At 40.6% G+C, this 18,485-nt stretch overlaps 2 protein-coding genes across 3 annotated transcripts; one reads left to right on the top strand and one right to left on the bottom strand.

Annotated features, from left to right (window-relative positions):
- Positions 1-636: 636 nt before the first annotated feature.
- zgc:153867 (uncharacterized protein LOC337226 homolog) lies at positions 637-6,833 on the top strand. Of its 2 annotated transcripts, XM_046396949.1 has the most exons (7): positions 637-770; positions 1,175-1,202; positions 3,632-3,775; positions 4,241-4,414; positions 4,754-4,831; positions 5,252-5,286; positions 6,295-6,833. In XM_046396949.1, exons 1-6 carry the CDS (start codon positions 768-770, stop codon positions 5,278-5,280), a joined length of 456 nt encoding a protein of 151 aa, XP_046252905.1. In that variant the 5' UTR covers positions 637-767; the 3' UTR covers positions 5,281-5,286; positions 6,295-6,833. The 2 variants fall into 2 exon arrangements, with proteins under 2 accessions (XP_046252905.1, XP_046252906.1); XM_046396950.1 differs by lacking the exon at positions 5,252-5,286.
- Positions 6,834-10,011: 3,178 nt separating this feature from the next.
- On the bottom strand, positions 10,012-18,161 carry c1ql4a (complement component 1, q subcomponent-like 4). The gene is made up of 2 exons (XM_046397042.1): positions 17,497-18,161; positions 10,012-10,562 (listed from the first exon to the last, which is right to left on the bottom strand). Exons 1-2 carry the CDS (start codon positions 18,031-18,033, stop codon positions 10,383-10,385), a joined length of 717 nt encoding a protein of 238 aa, XP_046252998.1. The 5' UTR covers positions 18,034-18,161; the 3' UTR covers positions 10,012-10,382.
- Between the last annotated feature and the right edge of the window lie 324 nt (positions 18,162-18,485).

Raw genomic sequence — 18,485 nt, forward strand, 5'->3', positions numbered from 1 at the left:
AACACACATCCCTTAACATACAGTGTGTTACTTTGTAGGATTAAGGCTACACTATATAAATGTAACTTTAAAACACTGAAACTCCCCACTGAACATTTTTGAGATATAAAATACAGTGCTTGGAATAATAAATTACGTTGGATAAAGGTTTGATTTTCTTTTCTTTCTTTTATTTTACATTTAATATGCGAATATTGCAGTTTTATAAGTGTAACTGCTACTTGATATAAGATGTCTCCTCCTTCACTGAGTCCATTCTATAGACCACTCTGTACATGTACTGGATGCTTCAAATTTCACTAGTTGTGATATGACAAAATCAAAAGCCTGTATACTAATTGGACTGCGTGCCTTAAATTCAAATTTAAGATAAGCACAAGAAGAAAGACTTCTGAGGGGCAACTTAATTTATATTCCTTTATTATTAAAGACAGGCTAATCAGAGTAAGGTAATTAAATTCATCTCTTAAATTCAACTTTTACCTCTAAAGTTACTTGTCCCGTGTAACTGTCAACTTAACCAAAAAAGAGTAGCTTAAAGCGTTTTAAGGCATGTAATTTATGTACTGAAAAATCACAAACCATGTCTACAGCTATATTCCTATATATGGAGCGTGGCAGTTCAGCCAACTCTGCCGCACGGACGTACTGCGTGTAGTACGTCATGACGCACGGCAGCTCGAGTTTTCTCAACCTGCCCTTTTCTGTGAAAGCCGTCACACATTCTTTGGTTTGCCGACGCCTCGGACACACCTCAGCGAACAGCTATGGTGGGTTTTTTTATTCCACTCGACTTACCCAGCATTACCGATTTTAATGTGTAATTAGATCATTGTTTCTAAAAAAAATGGTGTAGCTCTGCAAAGATGTTGAGTTTAATTTGAATATCTGAATTGCCTCGCTGTTCGCTAGCGGAAGTGCAACTTTTGAGAAGCTAACGTTAGCTTACACGGTAGACAAAGTTAACAGTGACACGATAACCTAATTCATGCCACTAAAGTTCCTGCAGGTGCGCTATTTTTTGCTGAATGTGCTGTATTTAGGGAACATCTGGTTTGAGTTAATCTAACTAAGTGAAAAATATGTTAAAAACCACTGGAGGTTAGCCCAAGCTAGCTTTGCACTGCGCTGCAAAGGGAACCGTTTTCACATAGCCTAATTTCTCTTTGAACAGTCTGACTTCTCGGAAGATCAAATTCTTGGTGAGTTGTGATTTTGTGTTGTGACATTTTCCAGATCTCCTTTGTTTTGCTTGCTTTCATTCTTGCTTGGTTGAGATGACTTTGCCCCTTATCTCCACTATCAGTCTGCCCTATGCTCGCCTGTCACAGTAGTCGTGGTATTAGGCTAAGTTTTCTTCCTTGTTTCCGTACTGTTTCATCACTGTCCACTTGCCACTGCTTGTCCTTTCCAGATTGAATTTAACCTGGATCAAATCCATGGTAAGTCAGTGAAAAGGGACCGCCTTAGCACAAAACTGATGGTTATCTCCGAGTGTTGAGGGTGTGATTTGCATGTTGGTTTTGGGTAAAATAAATCTATTTTAAATGTGAATAAGAGTCGCTTTGCACTTTTGTTTCGTTTGGTACGTCAAGTCAGTCATATTTTGCAAAGTACTTACCAGCTTTGACGGTGTGTTAACAGTGTTTTTGTATGTGGTCAATCATGCATAAGCAATACTTAATAAGCCAAACATAGCTATCCTCCAACATATCTGTCCTCATAAGTCTTGTTCTGTTAGATAATAGTCATTCGTGGATGTCTCAGTTTGCCATAAACTTTGCCTGTTATCTTCCAACCGGCTCATCTCCACAAGCGTGCCCTTTTTTGGTGCTGGTTACAGTGGTGGATGGTTTTTGTCCCAGGGCTGGTTTGTTTAATCAGCGTTGACATAATAGGCTATAGCTACTCTCACTCTCCTCCTACTTTCCTCCACTCCTCTTAATACCAAATATGGTGTTGGGAAAAGTGCTCGCATGCCAGAAGGGAAGAGGCGCATTCCTCAGAACAGGAAGAACTCCACAACAGTGCCTGAGTTTTTTGGGGGAATAGCTTGTCCCATAACATCAGGAGGAGACTGAGACCAGGATGTTGTGTAATCCAACTCTGTGTCTCTCTGATGAAGCAGATCTTTGCTAATCTTTTTGTTTGCTATTTAACAACCTTGTTATCAATGACAAGATTACATCATTGCTGACAGTTGATAAAGTGTAGGCGATTCCTTTTAAACAACAACAGAAATACTCCCAAAAAACTTTGCAATGTGAGTACATTTAGAAGGCTCACAGCCAGAAAGTTTCGACAGTGCTGTTAAATATTGATGACAAAAGTAGAGTTGGCAAACAGCAGGGGTGTCAGATGAGACATTTTAGAGTTTTTGAATGAGATTGTTCGAAACCACATGCAAGATCATTCTGCCAGATAGACTCTACCAGATGCTGTAGTAAATTATATAAATGATGTGCTGTTTGTGATATTTCTTGGTTTAAAGCTTCCTGACAATTGATATAGCTGAAACAATTAGTCAATTCATTACATTTGTGTTAAACAAGTGAAATTGGCAAACGTTTTGTTGGTTGGAGCTTTTCAATTAAGATTTTTGTGCTTTTCTGCTTTATATTTTATATGAATATCTTTTGGTTTAAAACATTACAGTCACAGTCTGCTTTTAGAAAACTTTAAGTAGTCTAAGTTCTAGTCTAACTTGAAGTGTTAATTGTAAAAAAAATTGTTAACTTTTTGGTCACTTCTGTGAAGTATTTCTCAGGACGATTTGAAGCTTTCATCTGTTGGTGTTATGTAGGAAGTTTAACTTCTTTTCGGACGTACAGTATTTAAGCTCTGGTCATAGTCTTTGCCATGGCTTTGAGATCTGAAATCTGTTTTAACAGTTAAACCCTAGCTACATTTTTCCTTACTTTTATCTTATCTTCACAGTTTTATAAGCATGTTTTCTAACTTGTTTGTAAAACACTATATCTGTTTCTTCTGGTTTGTTTTTTAAGCTGTAACATACATATGTACCACCACACTTTAACATATTTTCCTCTTATTCAGACATGTATGATACATTTGGAAACTTAACATGTGCATGTTCAAGCTTCAGCAACAATGACAGAGCATGTAGAATTGCATTGGTGAAGTTGTTTAATCTTGTTTCTGTGGATGTGCAGTTAAAATGTCCATGACTGACACCAGTATACAATATTTACTGAATTGGGGAAGTTAGATGGGTGTTTGCAGTGTAACAGCGGAGTACAGAGAGCAAGCTGCTGGTGGATGCAAACAGAAAAAGTAAAGACAGTTTTGAGAATTTGGCACATATAGAGGTTTTACCAATACATCTGTTATACTGGATAGATGAGAGTTTTCTTATCTAGAGTGGCATTTGAAACCTACATCAGTGTGGTGCTGTGTGCCCTGCCCACTCATTTAAATTTTTTGTCATGATCTGGGCTTTCTCTAGTCTGCTTGTTCTCACTTTCTTCACAATCCGTCTGGCTTTTCTGTTCTCATCTTTTTCCAGTTCACCTTCTGTCTCCATATGATTCCTCCATAGATGTCTCTCTCTTTATTTCTACAGTAATTCATATCCCAACTCTAATATGTCTTGTGTCTCTGTATTCTGCAGAGTTTAAGGAGGCATTCCTGCTGTTTGACAGGACAGGAGATGGGAAGATCAGCTACAGCCAGTGTGGGGACGTCATGCGTGCCCTGGGACAGAATCCTGTCAATGCTGAGGTGCTCAAAGTCCTGGGCAACCCCAAGGCTGAGGGTGAGAGCACATAACTCAACTTACTGGAAATTACATGTAAGGGTAATGCAGGAACTTTTCGGAGGCCACAAGCTCAGTAGCTAGGCAGTGATATTAACTATTTTAACAGTGCTGTTGTGGTCAGCACTCAGTTCAGGTTCTCATCCCAAACGCATTTTCTGAACAGTATTTGAGTCCTGCTGTACACTATGGCATTTAAGTGGCACATAGAGAAACTGTCTTGTGTTTATCTGATCAGCCTTTAGAGACACCATCTGTGAAACCATGAAGTACAAATAGCAACGGTGACCGATAATATGGGGTACTCTTAATTATTTCTTTTACCTGTATAGATTATTGGGTTGTTACTGTGGAGTTACTGGAAGAAAACACAAAACACTCTCTTTTAATTTTAGTCACTCAGTTACTATGTTGTATTACATTTTGCAGCTGGAGACTCATATATGCTCCTCTTTTCTTTTGCAGAGATGAACACCAAGATGCTAGACTTTGAACAGTTCCTGCCCATGTTCCAGGCCATTGCTAAGAATAAAGATCAGGGCTCCATGGAGGATTTTGTGGAGGGACTGCGCGTCTTTGACAAGGAGGGCAACGGCACAGTAATGGGAGCAGAGCTTCGTCACGTCCTCACCACGTTAGGCAAGTCACAATTTGTAACTGGAAATCTGGCCATTTATGTTTTTCACTGACAGCGAAATACTACTGCACCCACAGTGTGTAGTAGCAGTGCATAATCATACTGACACAAGGACATTTAACCAACTGTACATTACATCACAAGTAAATTAATTGCATGTTTGGAAATTAGTTAAGCATAGTGGGTTGTGCAAATATATTTTTAGTAGTAGTTTTATTATCACTGCTTTTGCTTATGATTTATTTCCTGTGTGCATTTTTCTGTATGCGTGACGTATCAGAAGAAAAAAACGAAAATCATGGTAATGTAATTTATGTAAAAGGAAAATGTTCAATTTTCAGGTGAAAAAATGACAGAGGAAGAAGTGGAGACACTCTTGGCAGGGCACGAAGATGCAAATGGCTGCATCAATTATGAAGGTGAGAGCAAAATAACAAACAAGAACAAGACAGGATACTTGCTATAATTAGGCTGATGGTGTGCAACGATGCCTTTGCCACAAACCTGCAAACTATTCAATGTAACCATCAGCCACATTAGTCTTGGCGATGTGATAATGAAACCCCAGTCATGAATTCCGCTTTATGTGTGCCGCGTTGACATGTGAAGTATTAATAAATTGTTTGAGGGTTCTGTAAGTCCTAGTTATCTAAAGGTGACGCACCTTTTTAACTACTAAACTGACATTTCAGTAATACTCGATTTAGTTCTAAGATGAGGTGAGTGTCAATTCATGTTACTGTCTGTTATGTGTTCTTGACACTTGTGGTTAATTGACTGCTTTAAGAGGCCATGTGTAAATGACAGCTGACAGTGTGTTAACTTTTCTTCCTCCGCAGCATTTGTCCGCCACATCATGTCAGGCTGAGGGCCGGTACGGGCACTGGGTATACCGTGAGATGGCACCACCAGGCTTTACTGCATTTTAGTTGTTAAATAATTGCCTCCTTTTAGGTCATTCTAACACTAATCATCTGTAGTGATGCTCTTCATTTTGACAAACGGGAGCAATGTGATGTTTCAAAGTAGATTTGACCCGTAGATGCGTGTGGGGAAAGCCTGGTGGTCCCTCTCATCTTCAGTCCTGAGGCTTTGACCCATGTGTAGCCTCCTGCTGTTCTGTCCCTCTCTCTCCTGCAGCCCTCTGTCTTGGCCCCTGGCTGCAGCATGCCCCTCTGCATGTGTCTGGGACGCCCCTCGGTTTATAAGGGGATAAGGCGGACACTGCGAAGTGACTGGTCTCATTCAGGGAAAGCCGGGTGGCCGTTGTGAAGTTATTTAACCTTATTTGCATGTCATTGGTGATACTGAAGTAGCCTTTTTCCTCTGTTCGTCTAAGAGGTGCTGTTTTTTTATTGAAAGTTCATTACACTGTAAACGTGTATCTAGCCACCAGCTTTGGGAGAGTGGGCCAGTCCCTTTTTCTACTAACCAGAGAATTGCAATGAGTTGCTTTTGTGCTGATTGTTTTCTCGTCTGTACTGATGGAAGCTGAATTTTCAGCTGGCCACTCTCTTGACTATACTGTAGCTCCCTTGATCTGCTCCCCTTTTCTCTGCTTCTCAACTAGAGGAAAGCAAACAGCGAGGATGGCTTCTCTAACCAGCTCCCCTTGGATCGTAGACATGGCCAAATGCTTTGGCTGAATAGGAGATAGAGATGATTACTTCACCTCTTTCTCTCAATACGCTCTTTAACCCTTATTTTTCCTCTGGGTGAGCAGAATGTGGGGGATCTGCCTCCATATGCAGCACCTCCCACCCAGACTCATCAAAGCTGGATGAGGAGGGTGGACCTTAGCACCACATGCTGTAGATGGAGGGGGTCTCTTCCAAGACCTTTACCATGATTCTGACAATTGTCTTTCTCATCTCTTTTACAGAACTGGTCAGGATGGTCATGAATGGGTGAAGACGAAGAGCATCCCACTTTTTTACCCTGTCACATGTACCCTCTTTTTTTGCAGTTAGCTTCGACAGCCCCCCCACTCCCCCACCAGCCTTTTTCATTGATTAGTTTTCCACATTTAATTTAAGAAGTGCCTTTACATTCCCTACAAAAGAACAACCCAGTCTATTCTTGCCAGGTTCATTCACGTATGTGACCAACTTAGATGCATTCAGGAGTCTTTGTGCTTGCATTATTTGCAATAACATTCCAAGATGCAGCACGTACAATTATATAAATTCATAATGATATACTGTAACTATTGATGTTAGGGTGTCAGTGTTGGATGGGACTTTAATATATACACATAATGGTCAGCGACCTACTATGTTATTGGCTAAGAGTTGCTTTTTTGCAGAAAACCCGTACATTCGAAGTCATACTGGTAGAAGACATTTCACATGGATTCCCATGTTTTTAATTCATCCCAGTTTTGTTCCTGCATTTAAATAAATATTTTTCCTGAAAACTTAAGTTGGTTGGTTTTAGTTTCAGTCATTGAAATAATGATTTGTTACCACACTGTATTGTTTTGCACCATACTTATGTTTTTTCCGTCGACACAAGAGGGCAGTGTTGCGTCTGGAATCGGCTATGTTAAAAAGACCGCTTTAATTACAAACTATACAGGGTATAAAAGTAATGTCTTGTTCTCTTTATACTTTTTTGAGCTAAAGAAGAATTTAGTCATGAGTGTAGGCTTCAGTGCTTAAGTCTGTGTAAACCATTTTTGGCTGTCTGAGAAAAATTTAGGATTTTGCTCATTGATTGCAATTGTTTAAGGACACTGCAAACTCAAATTTCAGTCTAACAAATATTTTATTCTTGTCTCATGCTGTCAGTTTTCCCTGAAATGATTCGGTGACAAAACATTACAATATGAGCTGCAGAAGGCTGTTTGGCGGCTTCCTGACCTTTTCTTCATTTTCTTCACAAGCAGCCGCAACTATTTCCCCTCATTAGGCGCCACAGCTATTGGAGTGTGGAGCTTATGTGTGCAGGGTTAGGTTCAGGAGAGTGTCATAGTCCACTGCTGAATAGGTTGTCCACTAATTACTTGGTATGTGTGTGTATGTGTGTGGTCGATGGAAGTCAAGGCTATTGATTATTTTAATCCTCCTATTTGTGAGTCTGTGATCCTCGTGGCTCTGCATTCGACAGGGGAATCGCTAATGGGCCTCAGCGCAGCCTGTCTCAGACCTCTCCCCGTCCAATTAACTTTCAACTGGAATCTGCCAGGAGGGAGAGCCGGGGGCTGGGCCCAGGCATGGCAGGGCTACATCCCTCTGCCTTCGCTCAGGAGCAACAGATTCACCAAATCCTTTAAGTCTAGAATGCCATCCGTTCTCGACTCTAATTAGACACTTTCCTTTTGGCCAATAATCTAAGATCCATTCTCTTTAACGTGGAGATTATGTCTCTGCTTTGTTTATGAACTGCTAAAGTGACTATATTGAAAATAAAGAATAAACTGTTATTAACAATGTGGGAAACACACATATAATGTGGAAACATAAACTGATTCTGCAGTTTTGTATTGCATAGTTGAGATTTGTAAGCATTGTTGGGTGTGATTGTTTTTCCATAACTGTACATCCATGAAATGATACCAGGAGTTTCAATGCACAGTGTTTAACATGAAATGTTTAGCATTTTATGCCATGGGTAACATAAGGTAGATGTCAATGTTACACAAATACTTACTTTAAACAAAGCAGTGCACTGCTTTCTCAAGGTAATGGTGAGGTAATTAAATAGTGAAGACAATCATGAATTCCAACTGTCTTTTTTAATTGGGCTTTTTTATAAAAAATAAAAAAAGCTTGCATATGGGATGATACTGATTTAGCACACAGACAAAGAAACAGACAAATAGGTTAGATTTACAGTTAACTGCCTCATAGATGGGAAATTAAATCTAAAATCTAAACTATTCTGATAGTTGATTGTTTTTAACAAAATATTTTATTTTCACACACATACATGCACACACAAAAACAAGATATATTCCAGCTTTTCAAATGTGTGCATTTGCTTGTTTTCTTGGTCTTACATGATTTAAAATTGAATGTGTTTAGGTTTGAAGCTGTGAGTCACACAGAACAAGACGTGAAGACGTCTTACACTGGGCACGTTTTTACTTTTGTCAGACATAAACCAGACAATCAGTCCATTAATGGAGAAAACAACCATAAGATGGATCAATAATGGAAACAGTTGTTAGTGACTGTCCTGGCTTGATGAATCAAATTTAGTATGTGATTAAGTTGGGTATTCAGTTATCAGTAGCAGAGTAAATAGTTTGTACTATGTGTATTCAGTATACACTAAATTCAACAAGGCTGGATAAATGGATGTGTATGTAAGAGAGAGACATATAAATATTATTTAAGGAAAATTTCAGACCTTCCCTGCGTGCATTTCTGCTTGTTGGTGGGCTTTCTAACAAATTATCTTGGTTCAAATCCCTGATAAACAATGTCAAGCCTTGTTGCACACTGAACCAATTTGGTTTGTTTGTACAATTGATCACTATATCGTTACATTTAAAATGGCTGGATTTTGTAGATCCTGGGTGTATTATAAGTTAAGATCAATACAGTGGTATTAATGTTTGTGTCTTAGACAGTGTCTTAAGACATATTGGAAATCCATGATGTAGCAGGCAGTGGCTGTGGTCAGCCGCTGCTGCTTCGATCTCAGCTGCAAGTCCACGCAGCCACGCAGTACATCCAATTTTCCACAGTCAGTCCAAGCGGTCACTCTAAATTAAAACTGAACAAGTGTCTGCGTGTGTTTATGATGGTCCAACATACATGCGTTTATTCAGCCCTGATCTTTACCACATGAAAACAACATGCAAGAACACAGACAAGGTGGGTATAGATATTTTAATAGCAACTGTCTACTCAACCTATTCAACATACCAGATAGCCCATCCCAGGATTACTGTGTTTATACATATGATGATACTTTGACAAGATCTCTCAAAAATAAAGTACTAAGTAGGTATGGCAGTGTAATTACAGCAACGTGTCTGTAATGTATTATACAACATTTAATGTAAATAAAACACTGCAGCTGTTACTTTTCACTGTCTCTTTATCTTACAGCATTCAGATATCCACTCATACATACTGACATACCCACTCACACATGCACACACACAATATTGTCTTTAATGCACTTGGCAGTTAAAACTCCATACATCCATAAAATATATTGTCTCATAATAATAATAATAATATGTTTCATTTTATCTGGCTGGATGATATCCAGCATCAAGATGGAAAAGGCAAAGAAAGGTCAAACATCTGTGTTTATTCAGATGGCCCCCTTTTAATCAGCACTGCCCCAATGCAGGGTGAATCACAACAGGGATTTAATTCACTTCATCTGGCATAACTCACTTCAGGGAAAAATTACAACAATGAGTTGCAAAATGTAGGCTGACCATTCGATCAAAGTTCACTGGAATGGAGAGCAGAAATGTAGCCATGATGGATTACAGTAGGTGTGCATTTGTCTCAGCTTTGTCATCTTAATTTCAGCCTCAACACCATTATTGCAGTAAAAAAAAAAAAAAACAACAGAAAAAACAATTAGACTGATGTTGATTTTATATTCTCACAATCTCAGTTAATATGGAACACATTAAAGTATTTTAGATATTTCAGAGCCACAACGTGCAATTGTTATGTGCACCTAGACTGTACATCTTCTGATATTCATATTTGCACCAATAGATGCAGTTTCTCATGATTCTTGGCTCAAAATTACTCCACTTAATCCCACTTATCTCTGATTTTCACTCAGTGCACACTCCTGTAGTCTGTTGTAATGTTAGGATGTTTCTGTGTGTGTGTGTTTTCTTGTATTTGTTTGTCTGTTCTCTGTGTGCATATGCAGACATTGTGTGTGCACGCATGTCTGTGTATGTGCGTTAATTTGCATACGTACGTGTCTGTGCTAGGTGTGTCTGTGTGTGTGTTGGTGTCCATTTTCCATGAATGAGGATTAGATTCAGTCTGGGTAGATGAGGAAGCCGGAGAAGGTGCTGTACTTGTTTGTGTTCCCTCCGTGGACCTTCCCTCCATCCAGCTGCACACACACCTCATCGCCCACGTCCAAATGCAGGATCACACTGTTGGAGGCGTAGTCGTAATTCTGATCAGCGTCCTGAGCGATGGCGCTGGCTCTTACCTGTCACCCACAGAGGACATACGCATTGACAATTAGAACATGGACGAAGCTGAACAAACACCTGCAAATGTCACTTCCACTTACTCAAGACTCTGCAGCTCTTAAAAACTAAAACTATCCGATGTCATTCTATTTCTTTAGCACACCATTTCTTCTTTATTTATTTGTCTATTTTTTTATGCAGGTTGGGTCATGATCAGTTATGAACAGCCTTTAAATGAGACACTCATGAGGATGACATCACCTCCACATTCATGCTATATAAGCAGATGGATGGAACTATGACCTGTGACCCCAGAGGTGGACTGAGAACACAGTCACTCTGCTTCTTATTGATCATCTGTGGCTGAGGCTCAGAGCAAAGGGCGGAGGATGGAGATCTGATTGGGTTGTGGAGATAAGCAGACTCACTGGGGACAACAGGTTGTCTATGGGGAAACTAGCTCGGCCGAGAAACAGCATCACTATCCACACAAGCTATTGACCTGTTGCTTATGATCCCAGGCCAGCTCAATATGCATGATATTGAGTGGCTATGCCGAAGCCAGACAGTTTCACATTTGCATGCTGTGTGTGAGTTTGGTCTTATTGACCCAGCAGCAGTGGATCTTTACTTGTTTGTTAACACATTTAATTGGGTTTACTCATTGTATACATTTAAATACACATGCCTGGACTGGGTTACATGTGTAGAGGAAACATGAATTGTTACTGTACTTTTAATCTTAACAAGCAACATACCAGACATATACTGCTGCATCATTTCATATTTTTTAAACTAGTATGTACATGTACATGTAGGGTGATTAAAGTGATTAGTATGTATACTTTCAAACTTTCAAAAGATTTTTTTTGCCTTTCGTGTAATCTAATTTAATATGTAATGTAATCTAAAACAAGGGTGTTTAATGTTGTACAACTGTTTCAGATTTCATTAAAATGTCTCAAATGTAGATAGATAGATAGATAGATAGATAGATAGATAGATAGATAGATAGATAGATACAGAGTCCTTTTACAAATGGAAATAAATCCACACACTTGGCTGCATTCCTACAAACCTCCTAAGTAGGATGTATCAATAATTCTGGTGTAGCGACTCCAATCATCAGGCACATGTCAGCCATCAGTGGCCTTGTGTCTGGCTCAGTGTCCATCTACGGTGGGAGCACTCAATCTGTGTCAGCAGCCAGACAAGCCACGCACATCTCCATGACAGGCACAGAATATGATCTGCAACTCAACTACCATCATGTCATTCCCATCACCGGGGCCTCTTTCTCCCCCAACAAGCATGCATCAATTTGAGTCAATCGCTGAGCAACAGAGCCTGAATTACTGTAACTAAAAAAATATGCTCTTTTCCCTGGGCATCAATCCATTTTTCCCTCGTCTGAGCACATTGTCCACCATCTATCAACCCTCGAGTTGTGCTCATTTTCCTGGGTACAATATGTAGGTCCCCTACAATGAGATGGAGGTCATGGATGCTGCATCCAACATTCCAACATGTTGGTGACCAGTGAAACGCATGTCCCTGTCCAGTCTAAATCAGATTGATTAAGGGAGCAGAGAAGTAGATCTCCTGAGGCTTCACAGCTCCACGACCTCACAGTAAAACCGAACACGGCTATTGTTACTTTACTACAACAGTATTGTTTCATTAGATTTCAAAATCTGTAGTCCTCGGGGGTCTTTTTAAAACTGCTATTTTTTTTCACTACATAGCTATTCGGCTTTTCTCATTGCAATGTAGAATAAGTGTACACCTTAAGGCGCATTACAAAGGAAAAGATAAACAAATATAGAAATAAAAACAAACCAAAACACTGGATCAGTGGGGATAAAAAGGCTGAGAATGGAAAGACAGATCCAGTAATGCCTGTCCCTCCCTCTGTCTAGATGAGACAAAGACTGTCTGCACAGACAACCGGAAACCTGTTTACTCCTAAACTCACATATATAATTCACTCATAGAATCTAAGGAATTGTAAAGAATATATTGTATATCTTTTTTATGTCACCTCTGTAATTTCTTAAATTTCTTATTTTATTTATTCCATTCAAAATGTTTTTACTGCTTTGCCTACATGTGAATCACCGCAGGCATCAATAAGTCTTAAAGAACCTGAATAAACAATTTACTGTATAGTTCATGTAAACATCATGTGGAATAAAACCAGTGTGGGACTACCTATGGTGTGAACATAGGTGTGTTCATTGCATCCTTGTCTTCTAGAAATTGTTTACATACAACTAATTTGCTACACCACACATGTTTTGAAATGAGTGAATCCTATGTTCATCTCTCTATGTTATGTTCTTCAAAGCAAAATGAAAAATTCATCAGAAAAAAAAAAAAAAACGGTCCACAGGTAGTAGGGACTGAAACATGATGTGACTATTTTCAAAAGAAGAACGATTATGACATCTACAAAATGTATATTCAAAATTTGTAATATAATCAGACCCCTACAGATTATTTAGAAATAAGATTTGGATACCCATGTGTTAGCCAGGTTGCCCAAATTAGTGCAATTAAACACTGAATATATTTTAAACAGGCCTTCATAAGACCGTCTCTCAAATAACACCAATGTAGTGTCATCTGTAAAGGTTATACTGTTGTTCTGCTTGACATGTGTCGTGACAGCCAATATCACATTTGCATCTTTGGCTGCAGCTGACAGTGATCCTGTTGATGTGACTTTGTATCGACACCAGGCATATGCCATCTCGCTCATTATTTTGGCCAAACAGTGTAACCGAGAGAGATGTAGGGAGATCTTCCCCCCCTTAGGCCTTCTTAGATTTTCATGACTTCATGCATGGAAGTGCAGTCAAATTCTGCACAAGAGAATAATATTCAGTCGCTCAATGTAGCGATTATTTTGCCAGTATATGATACATGAATTGGTGCTTTTGCTGATGTTCCTGTGCATGAAGGAATAATACAAGCCATCCATTAATGCAGATACCAGACGGAGAGGCACAAGGGAGCCGCTGTAGGATTAGGACAGGAAGCCGACAGAGGAGATGGATACGGCTGGAGGACAGACTGATCTGTGTGAACCAGGCAGCACGCTGTGCTGATCCTGGGGCTGGAAGGGTTGTGAGCCATGAGGCAAGGGCCCCCAGGGCTTGCCTGTGGCTGTCTCTGTCTCCGCGTAGCCCTTTCATTATGGTGCCTCCAGTAAACACGCCTGGGAGTAGAGGCGGCCACAGGCAAGGAGGAAGGAGCGGGGCGGGGCGGCGGTGGTGTCAGAGCAGCTGCAGTGTCATTTTCTACACAAGCGGAGCCACAGCACAGAAGACAGACAAGGATAGACAAAAAGAAGGAAGAGGCAAGATAAAACAAAAACAAAGACCAAAGGGGTGAGGAAAAGGGAGGGAGGGGGGCCTAGAGTAACAGACTGATCAAGCGAAGCTATTTTGTGAGACCAGGGAGATGCGGAGGTGGTATATGAAGTCTTGTTTTTATCTGTGGTGCTGTGCTCCACTGGTAATAAAACTGACAGGGTTCATTCTCTGTGATATACTGACCTCTTAGAGCGGAGACAATAGAAAAGTAGCTGTTAAACTTACCTAAGGGACTCCAGCACATGGCAGGAGAGTTGTGGATGAGGTTGGAGAGAGGTGGTGTGGAAATAGAATATTTATTGAATAGGTTTTCCCTCTCCTCTGGGAGCCCGGGGATTACATGGTGACAAGCCACTATAGCATTTGAACCGTACTTTAGATTGCTATTACCTGCCATTCAGTATTACAGTCTGTAATCTGCTGCACTATAATGGCTCAAACCTGTGTACATTATGAAAGGAATTGACTTATTTTAATTTCTGTGTTCAATCAGGCACATTTATATTTTTTATACCTCTTACAAGCTAAAAAGACAACATATGACTTGTCTTCATAGAACAAATTCTTCTCTTTTTTGCCCCTCGCTCTCAGGCTAATTATATTTCACCTGTAGCATATCTATGTCTCTCTACAGGGGAAGTTATTACAGGTAGCGGTCATTACAGCAAGTGATGACATTTTAACACTACAGTGTGAAATAACTTGACCTTTAACTGAGCTATTAAAAAAAGTCTATGACAGGTGAAAAACAAGGGAGAGATTAAATGGGAGTCGAGCCAGTATCTATTTGTCTACACTGCACATTGCATTAAGAATATTTTATATATGTATAAAATGGTGCACTATAGGAATATAAATGAGTAACTGAACAACTCACACACCAGTTAATGAGGGGAAAGGGAGAAGTTCTTTTGAGAAGGTCCACATGACGTATTACCACCCTCCCCAGCATAAACCATGCCAACATCAGCATAGACTGTGTTAATAACATTTGCTACCAAGCTGGAATATTAAGTAGCATACGGCTCATATATCCTTGACAGTGAATTGAGGATTAGTGATTAGTGATTAAACACATTTATAACAGCAGTGGCACCAATGAGAAGTGTATTCATAGCTATTTAAAAATATATATTCAAGCTCATAGGGATATAATAATGTCTCCTAACTGTCAGATAACATAAATGAGGGTCAGCTGAACAAAAATAGGGTGTAACAGTGTTGATTAAACACTCACAACATACCCTGTAATTGTGCTGTAAGTCAATTACAGTCACATTACAAACATGGAGCAACTCCAGCATGACCCTTTCAATCAAAAAAATCCCCTGACTCCGATACCCTGTCATGCTGTAGTGATTTGTGAAAGTTAGACTGAGGTGTGAGCTGGTAGGCTTTACAGAGTGGGGATTTCATGAAGGTAATAGGTATTGGATCTGTAGGAATCCCATGGAAGCCCTGCCACAGTCACCACATCCTCCTGAGATCCTGGCATCACATGATACCACACTCATGTCACAAGACGCAAGTCATAGTCTAACAGCCAATGTAGTGTGAGATATAATTAGCAAAGAAGCACGAGATATGTATCAAAAATTCCCTGACAAAATCTACTGATGTCTGCTTTCAAATCATTTTCTATGTACAAGTGGTGCAGTTTGCAAACCAGTTTTGTCTCTCTCTCTAGCCGGCCTTGATCACTTGTCAAGCCGAGACATGTTGAGTGGGTGTCCATTGGTCATCGAGCCTGATCTCATCCTGGCCTTCACCATCAGCCTCCCTGATGCCTCGTCTACCAGCCCACTGTCTCCACACCTCCATTAAGTCATCTATCTTCCTCTGCTCCACCCCTGATCTTCTCTTCAACTCACTTGTCTTGTTTTGCTCACCGCTTTCACTGTTTCAAGTGGACGTCTCAGTACGTCCCTGTCATGCCGAGTCTCTTGTGTTTCATTCATTCTCGCAGACTGTCTGAGTCCTGAATCTTTTTGGATTGGCTGCCTAACAAAGCCACGGTAACAAATCACCTTATCTAAGGTGTAAAAGTTACACCACAAGTATAAAGGGAACATGGCAAATTTGTGGCTATGGATTTTTTGGAGTTAAAAAACCCAATGGGCAGACAAAACATCCAATAAAGCCTCAGCACCTACGGCAATGGTAAAAACAGGCCACTTGATTCTACAGTCAGGAATGCAACTTGTCAGACATAGCGCCCATTTAGTAAGCCCTAGCCACTGACTGACAGACAGAGTACCCACCTGCCTCAGGGCTTCAATAACTCCAAACATGATCAGGCATTCTGCAGCACTTAATTTACACTCCACTTTCATCTAGCAGGAGCTCTGTTTGGGTACATCCCTGTTAGGTGAGCGCTCTATTGAACAGAACTTTTTCAGGAGGCTAGCTGACGTGCATCAGACAGACCTGGGCGAAGTTAAATGATTGAGTTGAGTGAAAAGATAATTAATGGAGAATCAATGAACAAGCTGGGGAGGGGTTAGGAGAGGAAAGTATAGCGGGTGTTCAGAGATCTAATCTAAAATGTATAAATTATTTAGCAGGCTATGATGGCTTGAATGACAATATAGGACATTTAGCAAGCAGCCTTAAACACACACTCACCTTTGTGGTCTCAAGCATATATACAATCAAATGATGGTTAATTATGGATGATTTTAAACATTTAGATTTACGTTGCACCAAATCAAGTTTATATAAGCCATTCTAAATCAACCTTACTTACAGATGTGGTGATGAACCATACAGTATGTATGAGACTACATTAGTGTGCGTGCCCTTGTTTAAACAGTCCTTGGTGCACTGCATGTGTGAGGTCTGAGAAGAGAACATTTCCATTTAAAGTCCTTGATGAATGAATGAATGTGGATAGCAACTTGAAGAATGTTTCCTGAATTTGGAGTCCTCTGATGAAATCCTTGTGATTTATCCCCCCCCACCCCTCATCAGCCCCTCTGTCTTTAATTAGTGTCTGGGGAATGAGGGAGTGGATGAGTGGACTGTCAATTTTACGTTCATTATTTATTTAGCTGAGGTGTAAACTGACTGGTCCACGTACTGACAGACATTTCTCCAGTGCTCTTTTGCACTTCTGTTTAGGCGATAATCAAACTCTGTGTATGATACTTACTAATTAGACTGTTCCTTTTGGTGGCGGCGGCTGCATTCTGCCACTTGTCATTTAGCCACAGTACATGTGGGAATGCAGATATTTGTAGCTGTGATTTTAGACTTTATAGCATGAATTCCCCTTAATGAGGAGAAAGATTCCTATTTCATTCTTTGGCTGTCATGTTGCCACTTGCTAAGTGGAATGTGCTCTGAATCTGAAGAGCTCAATGTTACAGAGGTGAATGTGAGTCAATGGCAACACAGGATGGTCAACAGTGAAAAAAAAAAAATCTGTTTCATGGTCGTGTGTGTGCATACATATAAACACATATGTACAGACCCTCTATTGCAGCCACACTTTCATGCATGCATATACTCTCTCTCTCTCTCTCTCTCTCTCTCTGTCTCTCTGTCTCACACACACACACACAGATTTACTAACCATTCCGTTCTTCTTCAAGTCTGCCCACATACTGGTCCCATCACCACCTCTCATCAGAACATGGTAGGTAAAAAAGTAGATGCCAGGCAGAGGACAGGTGAACTTGCCGGTGCTGGGCTCATAGTAGTTACCTACATTGGTCACAACATCATCAAATTTCAGTATTTCGCTCCCCTCGTGCTGCTTGCGTAGCCCTGCATAAAAGGCGATTTTGGGAGTGTATAGTGAGGGAGAATAGCCACCAGGACCAGGACCTGGGGGGCCCTGTGGCCCTGGCTTGCCTGGCTCTCCAGGGGGTCCTGGAGGGCCAGGTATCCCCGGAGGCCCACGAAGACCAGATTTTATCTTCTTCCCAGAATAATCCTGAGGCGGTGGAGACACTGCTGTCAGCTCTTGGCCAGGCTGAGATGTAGCATAAGGGTCACATACCATCCTGCAGCCTCCAAGCATTTCATAGTGGCTCCCTGCATTTTCAGTATTCCTCCCCTTGGTTGTGTGGACCAGCAGGGGAATGGCCACCAACAGTATTAGAACCATGACCACACCTACAGCAGCTCCAATGACACGTTTCCTGCGGCTGAGCCGCGAAGCGGCCAGCGTCAGGAAGTCCTCTTCCCCCTTGGCTGGAATAGTGCCGGCCAGGATGAAGCCGCTCAGAGAACCAGTATGGTATTAAAAGGTGATGAAGGACGTGGAGAGGAGTGGAAGAAAAACTGTGTATCACTGGACTAAGTATGGGAGACAATGCAAAATAGCAGAACTAAGCAGACGAGAGGATCTGAGAGAGATGATAAAAATGTCCAGTGGACCAGGAGAAAGATGTTTGAAAGCCTTTGGTTGAAAAGACGAAACCTTTACACACCTCAGTGTTTAAAAAAATAAACGCAAAATTCTGGACATTTCAGATTTGTGGTGACACAGAAAAACAATATATCTGATGAAGTCCCGTTCACCTTTTTGGACTTCCGCAGTTGTCTTCAAGTCCTGTT

The sequence above is a fragment of the Scatophagus argus genome, chromosome 8, assembly GCF_020382885.2.
Source record: "Scatophagus argus isolate fScaArg1 chromosome 8, fScaArg1.pri, whole genome shotgun sequence".
NCBI classification, from domain to species: Eukaryota; Metazoa; Chordata; class Actinopteri; family Scatophagidae; genus Scatophagus; species Scatophagus argus.

Excerpts from the sequence above, each read along its gene's own strand:
- zgc:153867 (XM_046396949.1), top strand. Across the intron at positions 1,203-3,631 it reads CTCGGAAGATCAAATTCTTG|AGTTTAAGGAGGCATTCCTG; the intron begins GTGAGTTGTGAT and ends TGTATTCTGCAG. Across the intron at positions 4,832-5,251 it reads TGGCTGCATCAATTATGAAG|CATTTGTCCGCCACATCATG; the intron begins GTGAGAGCAAAA and ends CTTCCTCCGCAG.
- c1ql4a (XM_046397042.1), bottom strand. The coding sequence starts at position 18,033 with ATGGTTCTAATACTGTTGGTGGCCATTCCCCTGCTGGTCCACACAACC. Across the intron at positions 10,563-17,496 it reads ACTTGAAGAAGAACGGAATG|GTAAGAGCCAGCGCCATCGC; the intron begins GTTAGTAAATCT and ends TGTGGGTGACAG.